Source organism: Urtica dioica, chromosome 11 (genome assembly GCF_054948205.1).
Source record: "Urtica dioica subsp. dioica isolate 48M chromosome 11, U.dioica_male_clone48M_v1_H2, whole genome shotgun sequence".
Lineage (NCBI taxonomy): Eukaryota > Viridiplantae > Streptophyta > Magnoliopsida > Rosales > Urticaceae > Urtica > Urtica dioica.
Genome location: NC_142766.1, coordinates 18176620 through 18197109, shown reverse-complemented (window position 1 = coordinate 18197109; position 20490 = coordinate 18176620). Strand labels below are relative to the sequence as shown.

General features: G+C 38.5%; 2 protein-coding genes across 4 annotated transcripts; one reads left to right on the top strand and one right to left on the bottom strand.

Moving 5' to 3' along the window:
* Positions 1 to 1420: 1420 nt before the first annotated feature.
* LOC149381929 (U-box domain-containing protein 13-like) lies at positions 1421 to 5478 on the bottom strand. The gene is made up of 4 exons (XM_089630257.1): positions 4947 to 5478; positions 3905 to 4021; positions 3340 to 3786; positions 1421 to 2921 (listed from the first exon to the last, which is right to left on the bottom strand). Exons 1-4 carry the CDS (start codon positions 5214 to 5216, stop codon positions 1800 to 1802), a joined length of 1956 nt encoding a protein of 651 aa, XP_089486383.1. The 5' UTR covers positions 5217 to 5478; the 3' UTR covers positions 1421 to 1799.
* Positions 5479 to 12629: 7151 nt separating this feature from the next.
* On the top strand, positions 12630 to 19867 carry LOC149381928 (uncharacterized). 3 transcript variants are annotated; one of them, XM_089601931.1, is made up of 13 exons: positions 12630 to 13111; positions 13221 to 13355; positions 13459 to 13528; positions 13615 to 13699; positions 13785 to 13814; positions 13926 to 14022; positions 14160 to 14243; positions 14369 to 14412; positions 14528 to 14662; positions 14762 to 14813; positions 14887 to 14972; positions 17193 to 17297; positions 19395 to 19867. In XM_089601931.1, exons 1-11 carry the CDS (start codon positions 12952 to 12954, stop codon positions 14895 to 14897), a joined length of 903 nt encoding a protein of 300 aa, XP_089458057.1. In that variant the 5' UTR covers positions 12630 to 12951; the 3' UTR covers positions 14898 to 14972; positions 17193 to 17297; positions 19395 to 19867. The 3 variants fall into 3 exon arrangements, with proteins under 3 accessions (XP_089458057.1, XP_089458056.1, XP_089458055.1); XM_089601930.1 differs by having other exon boundaries at positions 12637 to 13111; positions 13216 to 13355; positions 14882 to 14972; XM_089601929.1 differs by having other exon boundaries at positions 12638 to 13111; positions 14882 to 14972.
* The last annotated feature ends 623 nt before the right edge of the window (positions 19868 to 20490 follow it).

The window sequence follows — 20490 nt, the reverse complement described above, 5'->3', positions numbered from 1 at the left end:
CATATCGATTAAATGATGGAGAATGTAACTATATAGCTATAATGATCCTCTACGTTAAATTTTAGTCAAATTATTTAAAAAAAATTTAAGAAAATATCCAAACTAAAACATGACACATGCATTATAGGAGACATAAACATACGTTAGACTATTCATTTAATTATTTAAATAATTTAATTGTACTTTTAATGGAGGATAATTATTTGACTAATTGATATATTTTTTTTTCTTTTATTAATAGATAGTAATCATTATTCTTATGAGTAATTCCAGTTTCCTATTTTAATACTCGCTTAAATTCAATTAACACCACCACGTCGTCAATCCATGACACCGTAGTCGATCCATCGCCACATTTCATCCAACACCGACCTTCCCGTCCATGGACGACGTACATCCACTTAGATAACAGCGTCGTCCCCAAAGGAGAGAGAGAGAGAGAGAGAGAGAGAGAGAGAGAGAGAGAGAGAGATTTTATTCAAAATTTGAAATTGCGATAACCTATTCATTGGATTTTTTATTTTGGGTAATAGGATATAGAAAGGTTTTAAGTTTTTTTTTTGTTTTTTTTTTTTTCATTTCGAATACTGTGCCGAAAATCACCAGAAGGAAGTTGTCATTTTAGTTTGGCGGAATTCCGGTCCTTAAGTTTAGCAGTCTTCCTTCCGCTAAGGAACAAAAATACGCCTTATTGGAAGTGGAATTCCAATAGTTTCCGTTTGCCCATGTTTAAGGCAGACATCCCGACAAATAAACATCAACTAAAATTAGCTTATCGACTCTCAAAACAGTACTATAAGAATCGGTATTGAACACTTCCCCATATAACATAATTTGGTTCCGGTATTTGTTCATATGATCTTTCTAAAGAAGGGGCTGTTTTCATTGTTACTGTATCTGTCGTGAGAATAGGTCCGGTTCACCTCTCTAGGAATATATATATCGAAGCAAATTCAATAAGCAAAAACTGATACCATAAAGAAAAATTTATAAGATTACTCGGCCGGACGAGCGCATTGGGTGTCCCATGCGTTGACCCCAAACGCATCCCTTGCCGGGACCCTTGTAATTTTTGTTCATATCCATTTATCTCATAAATTACGAGTGCTTGAATGAAAAATATTTACAAAAAAAAAAAAAACCAAAATAAAAATATTACCAAAAATCCCTTTCTATACTCTGTACTCCTCCCATCGATAATTCTTCCAGTGTGTAATTACTCCAAAAACTTTCTGGCCGTAGCCGATATCTTCGTAGAGTCAGAAGCGACAGAATATCGGGAGTATCAATATTTGAAAGTGAGCCTTTGTAATATTTTGTTATCCTATCAATGATCATCGCACGATTGAGAAATGCAATCCATTCCAAATAACCAACAAAGAAATACCGAACTTCAAACTTAAAAGAGACAACAAAGGAGTAACTTCGTAACTAAAGATGAATTCATTTTCCCAACTTTTACCACGGTCGAGTTCTTACTGAATTCAGCGTGGTATACATTCGAGTACAGAAACATCTCTTCACTAAAAACTGAGGATGATTACAATCTTCCGTTGGCACGTTTAAAAAAAGAAACGCATGTCAGGTATATTTCAAGCCCTCTTGCTCTTTAGTCCTTAATTTGACCCCAGCCCAGTCCTTGATGATGCTCTCTCTCTCTCTTACCAATCTTGTACGTTTTGTTTTTGTTTTTATAACTTAATAATATCAGGAAAGGCGATCTTCGATCTCCTTCCCCGCCACCATTAAACCAAAAAATCGACCCGAAATAAAAATAAAAAAGGAGAGCCGGGGAACGATCAGGCATCGACGGGGCTCGACTGTTGGGCCTGAGATTGGGCCTCGGCTTGCTTCTGCTGCTCGACGAACCTGCTCATGCGCTCGAGCAGCTGCGCAGCCTTGCGCTTTCCGCGGTCGGTCCCGTTCTGCGCCAACTCCACGAGCGAACCCGTCACGCCGAGCCCCTGGGCCTCGATCAGGTGTTGTTGCTGGTCGCCGGAGCAGAGGTGGACCAGCACCGCCGCCGCGTTCTCTCTGTTGCGCGGCGACCCCGCTCCGATGACCTCCACCAGAACCGGCACAGCCTCGGCCGCCCCGATCGCAGCCTTCCCGTCCGGGTGGCTCGCCAGGATCGCGAGGATCGCCAGAGCCTCGTCCACCATCCCGCCACCTGGCTCCGTCAGAAGCCCCATCAGGGTCGGAACCACCCCGGCCCGCACGGCTTTCCCTTTGTTCCCCTGGTATATGCAGAGATTGAAAAGCGCGGTGGCAGCGTCTTTTTTACCCCTCTGAGTCCCCTCGCTGAGGAGGGTCACCAGGGGCGGGATCGCACCGAGAGCACCGATCGTGATCTTGTTCCCGTCGACCACCGAGAGGCTGAAGAGCGTGGCGGCCGCGTTCTCCCGAGCCTCCATCGACCCTTTTTTGAGGACGTGGACGACCCCCGGGACCGCTCCGGAGGAGACGATGCTTCCCTTGTTGTCCTCGCAGATCGAGAGGTTGAGGAGAGCGGTGACGGCGTGCTCTTGGGTCCGCGAATCGGGGGTCGAGAGGAGGGTCACGAGGAGAGGGATCGCTCCGGCCTCAGCGATCGCCACGCGGTTGTCGGCGTTGCGCTTCGCGAGGAGTCGGATCTCTCCGGCGGCGGACCGCTGGTCCTCAGGGCTCACGGAGGCGAGCTTGCGGAGGAGGATCTCGATCTTGGTGCGCTCCGCGGGTGAGCACGCCGACACGACCTTGCTGGGCCGAGAGCTGCTCGGCCTTTTCGGGGGCTCAACCCCGTTTGCCTCGCACCATTGGGCTATGAGGCTGCGCAGGACGTAGTTGGGCGTGAGCGACGTGTTTGACAGACTCTGTTGCGTCTTTGGGCACGTTCCGTGGCCCGCTTCCAGCCACTTCTCTATGCAAGAACGCTCGTACGTCTGAAACAACGCAAAACGAGGTCCGTTTAGAAATCAATATCTGAGAGGAAAATCTAGAAAACTAGACATCCTACAATTAGCTTATTTATAAATATATCTCCTCTGGGTTAGGTAAAATTTCATTTTCTGTTACTGCATTTTTCTAAAAAGAATAAGTATAGCCCTAACTTTATCAAATAGATTCAATTCAGATACACACCATAACTACCAAATTTTGCGGAAAAAAAATATAGTTTAGTTATTCATGGCTTCATGAGATTCGCAAAACGCTGTGGTTCAGTTATTTAATATTGTAAACCGCAATGACGATAAGTGAATTTTGACAGACTTGGGTTGGGCCCCAAAACATGAGAGAAAGAACATGGTACAACTAAATTCTGGAAAAAGGAAACAGCATGCGCAGGACATGATTCATTACCTGGCCAGTTGAGACAATTACGGGATCTTTCATTAGCTCAAGTGAGATGGGACAGCGAAAATCATCGGGTATCACCGGAGCCTTGTCAGTGGATGCTTGTCCGCTGCAACTTGCAGGACTGTCCATTTCTCTAGCCGGTGCTTCCATGTTGGGATTCTCTGTTTGCACAAAATCTTTTATTTTCTTTAACAGCATCGACATCTTCTCAATGCTCGCACCGGGATCCCCGCCACTGTCTGCTACCATTTCGTGTAAAGCGAGTGACTCCTGAGTGAGTTCCTCTATTCCCATTAGTTGTAATTTCTCAGTTAATCTCTTGAGGACATCTTGATTGTCTGCTATCGTGTCGTTGTTATCGTGAAGGGCTGTGAGGTCCTCGTATAGCTCGACGTCTGGCGTGTCGATTCTTCCTTTGGCTCGTCTGAATTGAGTTAAAACAAGCTCAACCTGTAGAAATCGAAGATCAGAGTTTTAATATGTTGAATCATATGATTCTCGTGTTCATCTCAACATCAACCACATAAGAGAAAGAAGAAAAATCGAGGGTCGTTAGAATCAAACGTACCTGCTCTTTGACCTCATCTGATATGTCAAGTTTCTCACAGGAAATTCCACTCAAAGCTTGCTCCAATTGAGCTGTCACATCATGGAACTTCTGCCAGAGTTGATCCCTCTCTAATACCTGTGGGAATCCATGGCCGGGATTAATTTACATAGAAGGAACACGCCATCATTGAGAATTAAAAAACACAAAGAGGGTAAAGGATATTAGGTTCCTAGAATCTCTGATGCTTTAGCTTAAAGACAACCCAGATACAGTGCCGTAAGAGGAACAGAAATGCAACATGATTCTTCTCTCTCCCTATCATGATTTTGATAGCCAATAATAGACCTCTAATTTCAAAGAGCCTGATTCAATTCGAGGACTAAAATCACAAGCTTCCACAAATTTTAGAGTCTTAATCTTCCAGTTAATCTGTCTGTAGCATAATATCTATTTCAATAAGTAAATCCACGGGGGCACAACAATGACCGTGTAAACCAAACATGAGCAAAGATCATGCGCCAAAGAATCAACCTTGGTAACCGGCATAACCAAAATGAATGATTACCCAGACAAAAAGTAGATTACCAAAAACAATATTGAGATACTCGGTCACAAAGAAACCATTAGGCCAACCAATCTAAGATAACTTAAACTTGCTCCAAATAAAGCTAACACGGATCAAGAAGAACTCTTAAGAAACTTTCAGAGCATACTCGAAATGCCGATTGCGTTGCACATATATAGTACCTATGTCTTATCATTCATTTACCGTTTTTCATGATAATAAAACTAATTTAAGTTATTTGAAGAACCAAATGACTAAAGACGGAGTCTGACATAAAGTATAAGCATAGAAACTCCAAATCTACCAGCAATGAATAATAAACAAGTGAAGCGGCTCATTTAACACCAAATGACATTTAGAAATTATATAACTTTCTAAGCTTAAGAATCTCTAAAAACCTCTCAACTACTATCCGCTGTTATACTCGCAATCCATCGATTTTCTCAGCAACCAAACAGGGATAAAATCGGAAGCCGATAGCAGACAGAAACAGACCTGGTATATCTTGCTTCCTTGGCAGCCGAATCGGAGCAAGCCCTTGGCCGATCGAAGGGCGTCTCTGAAGGAAACCAAGGCCTTGAGAGTGCTCTCCGGAAGAGGCTCTCTAGTGTCCCTAATCTCCTCGAACATCGGCGTGAGAAGCTTGAGTCGCCGGGCGAGATTGCAGTACTGCTTCTTCACGGTGCACTTGTAGTCCGATATGAACGATATCTCTCCCACCACCTCGATCAGGCTCTGCAACAACTCACCCTTCTCTTCTTCCATGTCTCTATTCAGCCCAAACCTCTCTCACTCTCTCTCTCTCTCTCGCTTTCTCTTCTTCTACTGTTTCTTCGGATCTCCGACAGAAATCGGAATTCGATTACCTCCGCTTTGTTATTATTCCTGGTGTAGGTCTCTGAAGAACCGCGTTTCGGTCTTGGTCTCGGTCTCCATTAAAGAGATTGTGAAAGGAAGGCGATGAAGAAAGAACGGAGAATGAAAGGGCGACTTTCTTTTTTCTCTTTGTTTGTGGCTGGGACAGAGTTAATTATACCAGGGTTGGGTTAGGATTTAACCAGGGTTTGTCGTCTCGCTGGGATGTGCTGTGGGACATTATTAAGATTTTCAATGGATTTTTGTTTTTCTTTATATAATTATTATTCTTGTTTTTGTTTCCTTGTTTATTTAGCGCAGAAGATTGGCTCGTTGGCTCGGCCATAGCTGGGCTTATTAACTGGAGTGACGTGGTACGGTTTTGTCAGTTTAACTTTTTTTTTTTTTCTTTCTTTTTCGGTTTGTCAGTTTAACCTTAACTAACGATTTTCAAGTATCGAAGGATAAAAAGGTTTGTATTATGTTTTTTTTTTTTAAATCTTAAAAAGGTGTGTATTATGTGATTTCAAAATCTATTTTCATTGGTGGAAGCTTGTTGTTATCATATAGTTTATGAATAATTTTGCCATTATGTTTGAATATAATATATAATTTTTTTTTCTTTCGTGGTGACCAAAACTATTTTTTTAATTAAAATTTCATTACATGGAGGTAAACCTGGCCTAGCGGTAATAAACGCTAGATCTGTCCCGCCCGAGCCCGGACTCCCGTTGTTTGGCCAAACGGGAATCCCGTCCCGTTAACTAACGGGACGGTAGCGGGATATGCCTAACGGGATTCGGACCCCGTTAGACATAAAAAAAATTAAAAAAAAAACGTTTTAAAATAATTTAAATAATTAAATAGAATGATGTAATTGATAGGATTTTAAACTAAGTGGGTAGAAAAAAAAAATAAAGAATAATGTAAATTTAAAAATGGACCTCCTAAAAAACCTCACCGACCCCTAAAAAGGTGCGACGACAAGGAAAAAGAACACCAATTTCCTCGTTAATTATTTGAAAATTTATCCCGGACAAGAGCCGGGATATCCCTTAGTTATACAAGTTAGTCTAATCATTTATGTTTACATTTGCGAAATCAACTTCAAAATCGTCAAGAATATCGAAGCACATGAATGTTTCTTGTGCTCGATTTCTATGTTGAATCCAATCCTTACCACACGTCAATGTTTCGACCATCTCCGGTTTCAAGCTACATCTTCTATCGTCGATGATGCGGTCCGCGCTACTAAAAGCCGCCCCAAATGACACGGTTGAAACAGGGATGGTGAGGATGTCTTGTGTCATAGATGACAAGACCGGAAACCTCCTCGCATTTTGTCTCCACCAAACCAATAGGTCGATGGCTTCGTCATCCGGTTTGACCTACTCATTCCGATCGTACTCTTGGATCTCCGGATGGGACTGTGCATCGGTTGCGCTCAACCTCGTCTGACTTGTCCCAGCTTCTTGTTGTTAAGGCGATGGGCTGTAAGCGGGCGCGTTGACGAAGACATTCGTGTATTAGTGTCTTCTTGGATACTGCGTCTGTGATTGAGATGCTTGTGTTCGATATTGCGGTAGGAGTTTCGCCTCGTATATCCTGAAAATATCATAAAAAAGCTTGCACGATCCTCGCGAGATCAAGTGCAACGTAATCTTGGTCCTCAAAATGGTTTCTAATGTACTTAAGAAATTTTTTTAAACCACCAATTTTACATCGGCAGTCTAGAATGGCTCCAAAACCGTATAATAATGGAACATTTTCAGCCCCCCAATATTTTAAAAACTTGGCTATCATTGCTTGAATACAATCTTCAAAAATTGTTTGGTTTTTATATTTATCAAGATGCACAGCAATTGCGGTCATAGTATGAAGACCGAGAAAAGAAGTATGAGTGTAAACAGCAGAGAGATAACAAGTTTCTTTGTAAAAAAATGTTGAGAAAAGAAACAAATGATTCAGCCATCCTAATATCATATTCGGATATAGCGTTATCGCCATGTTCGCTGTTAATGTAAGAAACAATAACATCGACATAATGCTCGGATAAAAAGTTGGTCAACATGAGAAATGTAGAATTTCACCTAATTTTGTTATCTAGGTGAAAGATGCGTTCTTGGATACCGTTTACTCTAAGGCGTCTTCTAAGCTCATCTACTCTATAGGTTGAACTATTTATCCAACTAATGTAATTCCTAATCTTGTTGATCGAAGGGTCGTAACTAGCGGCTCCGGCTTGAACTATGAGGTTTATGATATGGGTAGCACATCGTTGATGTAAAAAGGTATCGTCAACATTAAGTTTCTCATTTAACTCTCTGATCATGGCGTTATTGCTTGTGGCATTATCTAAGGTTACAGATATAATCCTATCGGTCAAACCCCACTCAGCTATAACACTAACTATGATTTCTAAGATGTTTTCACCAGTGTGAGAATCTTCTATCCTCCTAAAGGCTATGATATGTTTGTTGAGGTTCCAATCGTCGTCTATATTATGCACCACAACGCTCATGAAATCCATCTTAGATTGACCAGTCCAGATATCCGAGGTTAAGGCTACGATATACCTACCAGATGATATTGTTTGTTTCATTTGTTCATTTTCTCCTAAAAACCATTTTAGGATATCTGCTCTCAAGGCTTTCCTAGACATTATTTGAACGTTTGGAATTATAGAACTCATGAATCTAACGAAGCCTTGAGATTCGATATGACTAAAAGATTGATCGGAAACAAAATATTATACTAAATCACGTCTAAAACTTACAGGATCGATGTGACTTACCTGGCTTGACGAGGCTCCAGATTGATTCCCCTGGCAGTGCCTGTGATGACTCCACAATAGCGACGTCCCGACTCTTATGTTGTGAACGCTGAAGATTTTGCCACAACTGTGACATTTTTCGGCTTTTTCGTCGTTCGCCATCACATCTTCAAAGAAAGTCCACACAACGGACCTAGCACGACGTCGTGGTGGTTGTTGTTGTTGTTCTTGAGCACCTTCATGTTGTTGTTGTTGTCATGCTCGTCGTTGTCGTCGTTGTTGTGTCTCCTTTTGTTGTTCACGTTGTCGAGGTCGTGGAACTTGACTTCGACGTTGATGTGGTGGTGGTGGTACGTCTTCTTCGTCCTCATCCTCTTCTTCTTCATTTGGATTTTGGGTTTCATCGTCATCCTCTTCTTCATTTGGATTTTGGGATTCACGATAATGTTGCTCGAATTCTTGAAATTCTTGAAAAGCCACTTCGGATGGCGGAATTTGAACTTGATAGGCATGCTCAGGATCCATTTTAAGAGTAGTATGGCACTTGGGTGTTTGGAATTTCGGTGAATTCCGAATGGCCGAAAGTAGGAGTAACATAATTTGGATCGAAAGAGTATTGAGTGGTTAGGTCGGGGGCGTTTTGAGACAAGTGCAACAAATTTTCTTCAAAACGGTGCATTTGTTGACCTTGGGAAGCTCTTCCCCTTCGACCTCCTCGGTTGTGGGATGAGGATGCCATGAAAAATTGAAAGCGGTAAATAGTATTAGAGATTAAAATCGAGAGCGTTTTGAGAGTATTTGAGATTGAGATTGAGAGAGTTTGAAGGAATGGTGTGAAGAAAATGAATGAAATGGGGGGGTATTTATAGATTTTAGAAATAAATTGGTAAAAAAAAAAAATTAAAAATTTCAGCCGAAATGGGTATAACGGCTCTATTTAAAACGGCTATATTATTAACGGCTATTTTTTTGGGCCGTTGGATCAAAGATCCAACAACCGAAATTAAAAAAAAATAAAAAATAACTAGGACTAACGGGATCACCGGATCCCGTTAGTCCCCTTAACGGGATCAACGTCCCGTCCCAATAGCAGTAACGGGAGTCCCGCTCCCGTTACTGTTCCTAACGGTAGCGGGGATTCCGTCCCGTCCCTCTACCGTTAGGTCAGGTTTACATGGAGGCATTGTAATCAGTTAGCGTTGATGCCCAGACTTCATATTTAGCAATATATATATATATATATATATATATATATATGTAATATATATATAATATATATATATATATATATATATATATATATTACAACAAAAGTACAAATTGATTAAAAAAAATCATTTAAGTGAAAATATTAGAAATATTGACAACAATTTTGTCATTTGATGGGCATTTACCGAGCCTTACGTGTAAAGACTTTTGTACCCTTAAAAACTAAATCGTCATTTGTGTGACCTATGCATCACAAACTTGTTGATTTTGTGACACTTGAGTTGTGAAAAAAAAATAAATTCATGGCAAATATAGTATGGAATGGATAAGTTTGTGACTGATTTTTCAGATTTCGTGACTCATGTGTCATGAAACCTGTCATTGAAACAATCACGAAATCTGGTAAATAAGTAAAAAAATATGAAAAAATGCAACTTTGGTAAACACGAAATCTTTTGGTAAATCGAAATTTGGTGTACCAATAATGCACAAAAATCGTCACATAATGACTAGAAGAACTAACCCAAAGCTTCCTCTAGAGTTATTCGACCTCGATCTTGGCCGAAGGCTCGCGACCAAGACGAAGAGACGGAGCTTTCGAATTGTGTCTAACTTCTGCAATTAGGTCCAGAGTTTTCAACGATGAAATTAACTCAACGAAAGAGATGGAGATGGAGATGATGGAGGTCGCCGACGTCCTCGTGAGATTCTAGCGAATTTCGTGATCGATATTTCTTCTGAGAATTTTGGGTCGTGAGATTTTTATATGAGAGAAGATAAGAGTTTAGCTGAGAGAAGATGTGAAACATAAAGGAAAAATAAAAAATAAAGCTCCTTAAAGGTTAGAGAAGAGATTCATTGGTTGATGGTAAGAAATTAAGAAAATATTTCTCTCTCATCCACTTACTAATACAAAGGTCAATATTTTGGTTTTGCTTGGAAATTCATAAAAAAAATATACCAAATAATCTTATTGCTGTTAAATTTTCAACACATTGCGGGATGACTATGCGAATAAAGCTCGAAGTAAAATAGTTAAGTTTTCAATCTTTACAGTGCAATAGATATTTGGGTGTTTCAAATGTATATATAAGTATGCACACTTGAGTGCTCTACAAAGGTGAAACTTTGAGTATTATATATACAAGAGACTCAAATTCAGGATCACTCAGTCGAGTTATATATATGGGTGATCATCACTAGATCAAATTAATTATTACGTCTTCATTTAAAAAAAATAATATATATGAATTATTCCGATACAACACGCGACAATATTATTTGTATATTATATTATCTATAATCATTTCACGTAAAAAAAAAAAAAAAAAAAAAGTTGGCTATGCAACAATTTTTGGCAGAACTGTGTTGGGAATCTGAAGCAATTGATTTCTATTGTGTGGTGGATTACAACTTGTAAAGACTCCTTGAGTATAGTATGACAGCTATATTGTATGGTTGATATAAGTTTGTTCTAACCTAAAAGAAAAGGAAAGCGGAGTTTATCAATATTTTTCTTAAAAAAGAGGTGTCGGGTTTATCAATACAACTTGTAAAGACTCCTTGAGTATAGTGCAACTATTATTGATTTGGAATTCAGATAATATTTTGGCACGCTCGGGTTTGTGAGTGGAGGCGTTATACGTAGTGGTTAGGTCAAGAGAGTTCCTCAGCTTGACTTGTCTTTGTTTTTCTATTCTTTTTTGTATTAGTTGCTACTTGTGATTTTACTTATTTTAATGCTTTGGTGATTTGTTCAATTTTTAATTTTTTTTTCATTCGTGTGTTGGACTGTAATTTTGAATGTAATTCAGTCACATTCTTTTTTTTTACATTGTTTGTCTACCTGAAGACATATTATCCGTCTTTAAGTTACTCGAGGTGGACGTCACTTATCAATTTTGTATATACAAATATTAGATATTTTATTTAGTCGATAAATCTGATTATTTAAAACTTAAATTTATCAATTGAATTTTGAGAGCATCGGCAAAAAGTTGTGCATGTGTACTTCGAATTTTAGTGACTCTCGTGATATTCTTTTTCGAAAGTTTATACATTGTGTAATTTCATTTGATTCCAATGACGGATTTATTTCGACTCAGGGTATTTAACATATGTTTTCAAGTGTTTTACCAAAAGGACTTTCAACGAGTGTTCTACTGGATTTATAATATAAATTTTTAGATATTTCTTATACAAAATAAAAAATAACGGAAGAGAAGACAACACATTAGGTAGTAATAATATTCTTAAGCTATGTGTATTAGCAAAATAAATTTGAACATAATTTAACAATAAACGAAGTAGGTGATGTGAAGACGGTGACAATTTTGTTTTTATGCGTTAACCACTTCTGAACCCTAGCTATATACTAGAATTAAGTATCCAAACCTTGAATTTTGCACCAAATCAAAACCCAGTGACCTCTACATCTATATAAGTTGTTATATAGGTATATCGTTATATTATAATTATATAACAATCACGATTTTTCATTAAGGTGGTTTTTTTTTTCTTTCTTTCTTTTCTATATATTAGTATAGACGATAAGAAAACGTCTATCATATTAAAACTGTTAGACTAAATTACGGAGCAGAAAAGAAATGATATGTTGTAAAGTTGAAGACAGATGTCAAAGAGAATTCAATTACGTTGGCTTTTCATCCTATCCATAGATCTGTTCCGTACACGTAGCGATGTGAGAGGCTCACAGCCGTCAGATCCGATTCTGAAAGTTCAGTAAACAGCTCTCCAATCAAAATTATCCAGCCATGGCTTCGCTTCAAATGGCCTCAAAACCGAGCCAATCACAGAGAGAGAGAGAGAGAGAAACCAAAGCCGTCGGATCTGACTTGAAAAAAGTGGGTCCCAAAAGATAGAGCGAAATTGAGGCACATGGTTGACGTGGACGCAATGATACCATGTCTGTCTTATGTGTATCCACCGTGGAAAAACAAGCTGGAGTACCACAAGGTCCACAACAAAACCATCAACATTGTTCAAGGTTTCTAACTAATTTTCTAGACAAAAAAAAAAAAAAATTATAAAATAAAAGGAAAGAGAAAGACTTGTCCTCCGAGAAAAGTTTGGTGTTTAAGCTCGAACGGCCCTTCCTTTCACGCCACGTCACATGTTTCTTGCTTAATTTTAGTCGATTTTAGCTGTTTCTTATTTTATTCCAGAATTACTTGCCTTGTGTGTGTTTACTAAAAAGAAAAGAAGAGAAAGGAAAATAATATTCAATCGCACATACGCGTTCCAGTGGAAAAAGAAATGATCGATCGAATCATTGCTTATATAACTTGGGTTGAGTTGAGTCTATCTAAAGCTTTGACTTTTGGCTTATCTTCTCTGCGTGTGTTTCGTTGTGAGAGACAAAAACAAGAAATTACGAGAAAATGGGTAAACGACGCTACATAGAAAAACGTCGTAGAAACAGCAATATGAGAAGAAAACGACGATAAAAGTGACAAACACATTTTCATACGACGGAATTAATTCCAGAGAAACCAGACACGAGCTTTGGTTTAATAATTTTTTTTTTTTTTTTTTTTTAAAGTATAGCCCACTGGGGAAGGGCGATCATTGGTTTTAGTGAGCTCGATAGTTTGATTTAATGAAAACGCAAACCAGAGCTCAATTGGAGGAAGAAAAAGAAAAATGGTCGAATCTCAGAATCATAAGAAGCAATTGGATTGGTCAGACTGCGTTACTCGATCCACGGTTTCATGTACAATGGCGTTGCTCACACAAATCGCACTTTCTCTCGTCCCTCGCTTCCTCTTCTTTTCACCACTTCTCGTCCAGCTCTCGCTCTCAGGTTCGCTTCTCTTTTTTTTTTTTTTTTTTTTTTTCAAAACAAAACAAAACCCTAAAAGAGCTTTTGTATGAGCTATCTCTCTTAACTATATATGTTTAAATCAGCACAGTGGTGGTTCTACTAGTGGTTGTGGGTCTTGGTGGATGGTTGAGGCGTGGACTTGGCGTCAAAGGCTCAGCTTCAGCTTTTGTGCTCTGCTCTATTCTCTTCCTTTGGTGCTTCTATCTCCTAATTCTCCGACAAGGCACTATTTTTTTTTCCATTCTTTTTTTCAATTTTCCATAATCTGAGATATTGAAGCCTATGCTTGACTTTGAGCTAATAAGACCCCTTTTCTGTTTGTGCAGCTATATCATCACTTGCAATGGACTTAATGTTTAACGGTCAAGTCGCAATGCTCATGGCTGGTCTGTATAGGTTGTTCCCACTTTTCTTTTCTTTTTTTAATACTGAGATACATTGTGCTGAGAGACTCAGCAAATTTGCCTGCTCTTAAATGACAGCATGCTAAAAAGTGATCCTGGATTTGTGAATCGCGAGGATTCATCTTCGGAGAGACCTATTTCTGCATTTGGTGTTCATGATGAGGTTGGTTAACAAGTCAAGATAAAGCTCGTCATTTTTCCCGCCCAGTCTAGTCAATGACTTTCTATTTTTACCTTTTTGTGTTCAGGAATTGGAGCTTTCCTATCCTGATTCAGAAGTAACCTTCTTTATCCGATATTAAGGAAGAAACTTATTAACCTCTCTTTGTGTATGTGTGTGTTTAGTTGTGACACGATGACGTGTCGCTCAATATTTATTTTATTTGCAGGTTTCGGTTTTGGGTAGGAGGGTGAGGTATTGCAGGGTCTGCAAAGCATATGTTAAGGTTTTCGACCATCACTGTCCCGCTTTTGGAAACTGCATAGGTGATGATTATCGTATTCGGGTACTTTGATATTCATCTTTACGATATTTGGATTTCTTTTGTTTTGAAGCTTCCTTAACGTTGTTGAGTGGGCTTTAGTCATCATAGTACTAAATTAGAATAAAGGTTACTTTTCAGGTCAAAAGAATTATCCCCTTTTCATGGCTCTTTTGTTTGGGTTCCTTGTGATTGAGGCTTCTTATCTGGCATGCTCGTATAAGTGTAAGCCATGGCTTTTCCACGAACAATCCCGTTATTGTATCTTCTATATAAACTTATCCAGGGCGATTTTTCTTTTGTTGTCTACAAATACCGTTTCATCTTCCCTGTCGTTTTTCGAACTCTAGATATTTCGAAATTCGGAGTCTCAATTACGAGAAGCAACTCCGAGGTACAAAAATTGCACTTGGGGCTTCCTTGTGGAGATCAACTTTTTGTTTCGAAATACCTAACGGCCACACTGGCTCCGTGGCTGACAATACTTGTGGTGTTTTTTTTTTCAACAGACTGTAAAGACAAGTCTCTGGGAAAATTTGGCTTATAGCACAGCGATGTTCTCTATCCTACAGTTAGTTTGGCAGCCTGTGTTTTTCGCTTGGCATGTGTATTGCATTTGTGTCAATATCAGAAGCGACGAGTGGGTAAAGTCTCTAGATGAAGACTGAACATAGTGTTTCCCTTGCAGTTTATTTGAAACCTTTAGACGAGACTAAAATATAGTTTAACGCTTTTGGCTTTAGATTAACTGGAAGAAGTATCCAGAATTCCACTTGATTGGTCAATCACAACCAGGTATGTGTCTTTTTTAATTTTCAAACAATCTTATGAAAGCGTACATCAAACTTTTTTTTCCCATTCAGGGCAGTGCTGTACTGAAATGAGGTTCACAAATCCATATGATAAAGGCGTTTTAGAGAACGTGAAGGAGTTTTTATTTTCGAGACAATGATGGTACGTATTGACAACTATCAACACGCCTTTCCGTGGTTCTTCTCGCAATATTGCTTAGTTGTTTTTGCTTTAGATAGTAATCAAGGCCTCTAAAATGAGAGTAGCTAGTTGTAAAATTAGCATAGCCTTGTTTGTTTGTAGCCCTCATTTGAATCGAAACAAAATTGTGCATTGTTAAATGAAACAAAAGAAACATTCTTAACATCTTACGAACTCAGAAGAAACAAACAGTCAATCTCTCACTACAACAATGGACTTGGGCTTGGAATACACACAATCAAAGAACTCAGCAACACACACAATTTGTTGACGAGGTTCACCTTGAAAGCCTAAACTCGGTCGAACTCCTCAAGGAAAAGGATGTTCGAGTTGCTTATTAAACCAACCACCACATAAACAGTCTTGCACTTTCTTCTTCGAGAACATAGTAGAACCCTAGCAATACAAGAATGAAATGTGCTTTGCTTGAGAATTTCCGTCAACACTCTCTCTCTCTCTCTCTCTCTCTCTCTCGGTTTCCCACTTGAAATCCCAAAGAAAATGAATACCTCAAGACATAATTGACTAACTGATTTAATTAACCAAGTTTATAAACATACTCGGTTGTCATCACAATCGTCTATCTTACACAAGCCGTAGGATTAGACTCATTATCAACTGTAAACAAGACTACGGAGCGCTTTCAGCTAATATTATAACAATCTCCACCTCATCTTCCAACGGCTAGAAGTCTTTAAGACCAATTCTTTTACCTTGATTCGTTGTTCGAATCTTCGATTATGGATCAAGCAGATTCAACTCCGAGAAGGTGAAGACAATGCGTGAGAGTCACCACCTTAGTCTCACTTTGTCCCAACATGTGCAACGTTGGTAATCCCATCTGTGATCTACATAATCCTCCACCACAACTGAATTCCCTTTCCTAATGTACAACAACCCAATATTTGTGGTACTACTGATGTACCTTAGTAGCCACTTCATAGCTGACTAGTGTTCTTTGTCGAGGTTGGACATAAACTGACCAAGGACATTTTTTCATGTACTTCTGATCTGAAGCTGTAGTGGGACCCGGCCACTTGATTATGGAAATGAGCAGTCATTGGCTGTCTGAGTATCTTGGAATATGAAGAAAAATATATTTGAAGGAAAACGAGCAAATTAAAACCCGCGTAAAATTCTAAAAAAAGAAAAGGTTGATCGCCATGAATTCAGCGGAAGGTCTTCATAGCATAGGGAGACAGATTAGGCTCCTCAACTCAGCATCAACTTCACGTTCTCCGACAGCCTGAATAACTAGAGGAACTTAGATGATGATTTGAGCTGTTATCTTAGATGATTGGAAGTGGAGTATTTTGACACCTTTTTTTTTACAATGGTTCGAGAAATGTTTCCGGTTTCTAGGGTGTCAAGAAAAGTTTGCGGATAAATTTGAAAAGGATCGGAAAATTACAGTTCTAGAAGTTGCGATGTCTGAAGATCCGTTTTCATAATCGCGTCTTCCTTATTATGTTAGGATTGTTTTAGTTCCATAGTGGAGGGAAATAAGAGACTACATTGTTTTTGGCTTCTGATTCGTTCTACCGCTTTTTTCTGGATAGATGTCCTGATTTTTAGTGCAGCTCAAATTTAGTTGGCTAAATTCGTTACAAATTTTGCAATTTTAAGAACTACGCTGACCTTTTGATACGCCCTGAAAACTATTTGTATTGATTGAATGGAAAATACAAGAGATATCGGACTGTAGAGAGGTCCCGACTCATTTTCCTTATTTATAGACTAACCCTTACACATAACTAATTACTCTAATACCCCTAATAACTCGGATCCTAACATTTATGCTATGTGGATTTTCAAATGAAGATCTCTATTGAACTGGTAGACTATATCTTATGCGTAAATGTATTTTTTTTTCCGGTAAATACTGTATTCTTGTATAATATATGTTTCTCAGATGGTCTTATAAATACAAGCCATATACTTTTCTGTAGCCACCAACTTTAGAAATGCAAGGGGCGGATAAACTTCTGTTGGATAGTATATTATAAAACCACAATTGTAATTTATTTCATTACTAATTTTTTTTTTTTTTTTTTTATATGTCTCTCTTGAACATGCATTATTTTTTAGTTTTGTACGTCTCTCTTGAAGATATTATATTTATATGTGTTTGTATATATATATATATAAAAGTTATGACCAACCCGATTTGTTATCATGCAGGTCAGATTCTGCTGATTCACAGGGAGAAGTGTAGAAGAAAGAGAGAATATAGGGAAAGTGATGATCATGGAGAAATTTGTATGACGATCTCAAAATTCAAATGAGGTACAAACCAAGTATTTATAGTTTTCTCTAGACTTTAGTACAGATACAAACGACCCCAGTGTAAACGACAATAATACATCAACAGAACGACATCAATAATAAGCTAAACATAAACCACATTAGTTATAACACTAAAGAAACCAAACAAAGAGTGTTGCAACAGATTCGTTTTCTGTTCAACCAAATTGTTCTTCATTCTCTTACCGGATCTCAGAGCTTGATTGGTATCAAGGATAGTCCCACATCGATTGAGTATTACGATCCTGGGGCTCTTTATAAGGCTTGTGAGTTACTCCTTTAATTATCAAGCTTGGTTTGAGATGAAAATCCACACTTTTAAGATGGTATCAGAGCAGGACCCATTTTCGGTTGTGGGCTACCTGATCGGGCCTATACTTCACGCTTCCAGTGCCTGTGCCAAAAACCAAGCTTGGTAATTAGAGCAGTAACTCACAAGCTCACGTCACACATTGACACAGACACTGGAAGCGTGGAGTATAGGTCCGATCAGGTAGCCCACAACCGAGAATGGGCCCCGCTCTGATACCATCTTAAAGGTGTGGGGTTCCATCTAAAACCAAGCTAACCTGATCGGGCCTATACTTCACGCTTCCTGTGTCTGTGCGCGTGAGGAGGTGTATCAAGAATAGTCTCACATCGACTGTGTATTACGATCCTGGACTCTTTATAACGCTTGTGGATTATTCCTCTAATTACCAAGTTTGGTTTTAGATGGAACCCCACACCTTTAAGAATTGGTAACTCATATTCCTTTTTTCCTCTAGTTTAATTATGTTGCCTTGTTTCGTACTAGCACGTTGTTGAAGATGATTCGATTCCCCCGTATATTTTAAATAAATTTATTTGTGTAAACCGATTACGACTACCAATTCAATGAAAAAGACTCTCAAGTCGGAATAAACCAAATACACTCACCTTCAATTGAGCTCACAAATGACTCTTTTAAAAACGCATCTATGAAATTTAGCGGGGTTATATAATGACACGTGGCAACTACCAAAAAGATTGTTATCACCACCAATCTTAATTGCCATAATTAGCTTTTGAATGGCGTCTGTTTTATTGTCAATTATGAGCTGTAGTGTTTTAGTCATGCATATCATCCTCTTGGACAAAGCAGCTTTAGCATTGAATATCAACAAAATTAAGCACTCCTTGACTAAGACGATTTGTTTCACTTAGTAATACACATTTTTCCGCTGAATTTAACAATATTCAACCAAAGATTTACAAATGCACGGCATGGTGTAGGTCCAACTCCAAGCATAATAATTAAAATTATATTTTGAAAATATCTCAGGGTGATATTTTTTTTGTGCTTCTAGTTTGCGTACAAGTTACGTACAACTTAACTTCTCATACTTTCAAATATTAAATAGAATTATTATTTTCTATTAAGACAACAAGACAATGATTAATGGATGCCCTGATTAGTGCCCCCTCACAACAAATGATGATAATTTTATTAGTGCATGAACCCTCCTAATTAAGATGATCATAACAATTGTTATGATCGGAATTTTATAACTCCGAATAGCATCGAAACACCGAACAAGATATGGTTCGAGGTGTAATAACGCGATGAACGATCGGAAGCATAAATTGAACTTCGAATACCGACCAACATAACCACGAACGACAGAGAAGCTCTCAGTATAATAAAGACTAGTCAAACAACATAGCTTGCAATGGCCACGTAAGCACAAATAACCACCCAGATAATTGTCAAACGGTTATCTGGACGATTACACAACACGATCAGAGCAGTTAATTGATTATCACTCAGGACGTGGGTCTGATCAACCCACGTCCTCACCTGAATTCCACATATAAAAAGCAGAAAACCCCCACGAAAGAAAGGAGGATACTCACTCACAAATTACACTCACGCTGCACAATTCTTCATTTTTATTTTCAACTTATTAATGAATCCATTTGTAACAGTTGCTTCTTGTATTGAGATTCGTCATATATAAGAACAATCCGATCTTTGTAGTTAACATATTATCCAGAATAATCGGTATTTGTTATATAATCATCAAGACAATTGTTGTATATATTTTTTGACATCAACAGTTCGTCGATGCTACCATGGCCTGAAGTGGAAGGTGATCCTTGGAATTATGAGCACGAGCAGATCGAACATCACAACAGGACTCTTCCGCTTACTGCTGAAGAAATCGAAGAGATGCTCCCACAACCAAGTTTGCCGGAAGCGTTTAGAGAGATGCAAGAACGTCTGACACTACTGGAAAAGAAGAATAAGGAGTTGGAATCAAGACTAAACATGCCACAGTTCGTAGCGCAATTGTGACTCCCGATAATATAGAAGAAAGGTTTGACCAAGAAGCATGCTAGAGATATGTACGAGAAGGAAGGAATCAGTGAAGAAACCGATAATTCCGACCAGCAAACTACTCGGAAGTTCGAAGACAGATATCAACCTTCCTATGGAGATCCATAGCCTTAAGAAAGCTAAATCAAAAAGTATTCGGACATCAAAAAGTATGGACAATTTGATGAATTATATTATTATGGCTTTACTAATAGTACTAGCTTGTAGTGTTTTTTTTTTATCAATAAGTTTTTTTTGGGGGAAAATTTGTGATAAAATAAAACGCGAAAATTGTGAGTTGAACAACAAAGAGGATACATATTTGGAGGCATTAAGTAGAACAGTGGAGCACTACTTCACAAACTTTACGTGAAAAGTTGTTAATTTCGAATGAAAATCATTTAAGAATATAGACGAACAAATGAACCTATGCGCGTAGAAATACAAAGCTTTTGATGTCCCAAACAGATAGATTGATAGATAGAGCTTACGTATCTACAATCCTTGTGCTTTTTCTAGTCGTCTTCACGTTAGAGCTTATGTATCTACATAGATGTTTGTTTGATTCATTTTCGGTAGTTTCATTGTAGGTCATTTGCTTCTGGGAGCTTCTTAGGGAGACATACGTATTGAATGGAACCACTCCAGACCCAACTTTAATTTCAAATAATTTATTTATAAAATAAAAAATGTTTATGACCCACCTAGGTAAGGGATGTTTCAATTCAAGCGAATTAGATGATTCTCTTTTTTAACACGTATATACCAATTGATAGTTGTTCAATAATCAGTAGGCAAATCCTCGATCTCTTGTATTTCAATTTGGAAGGTTCTTAT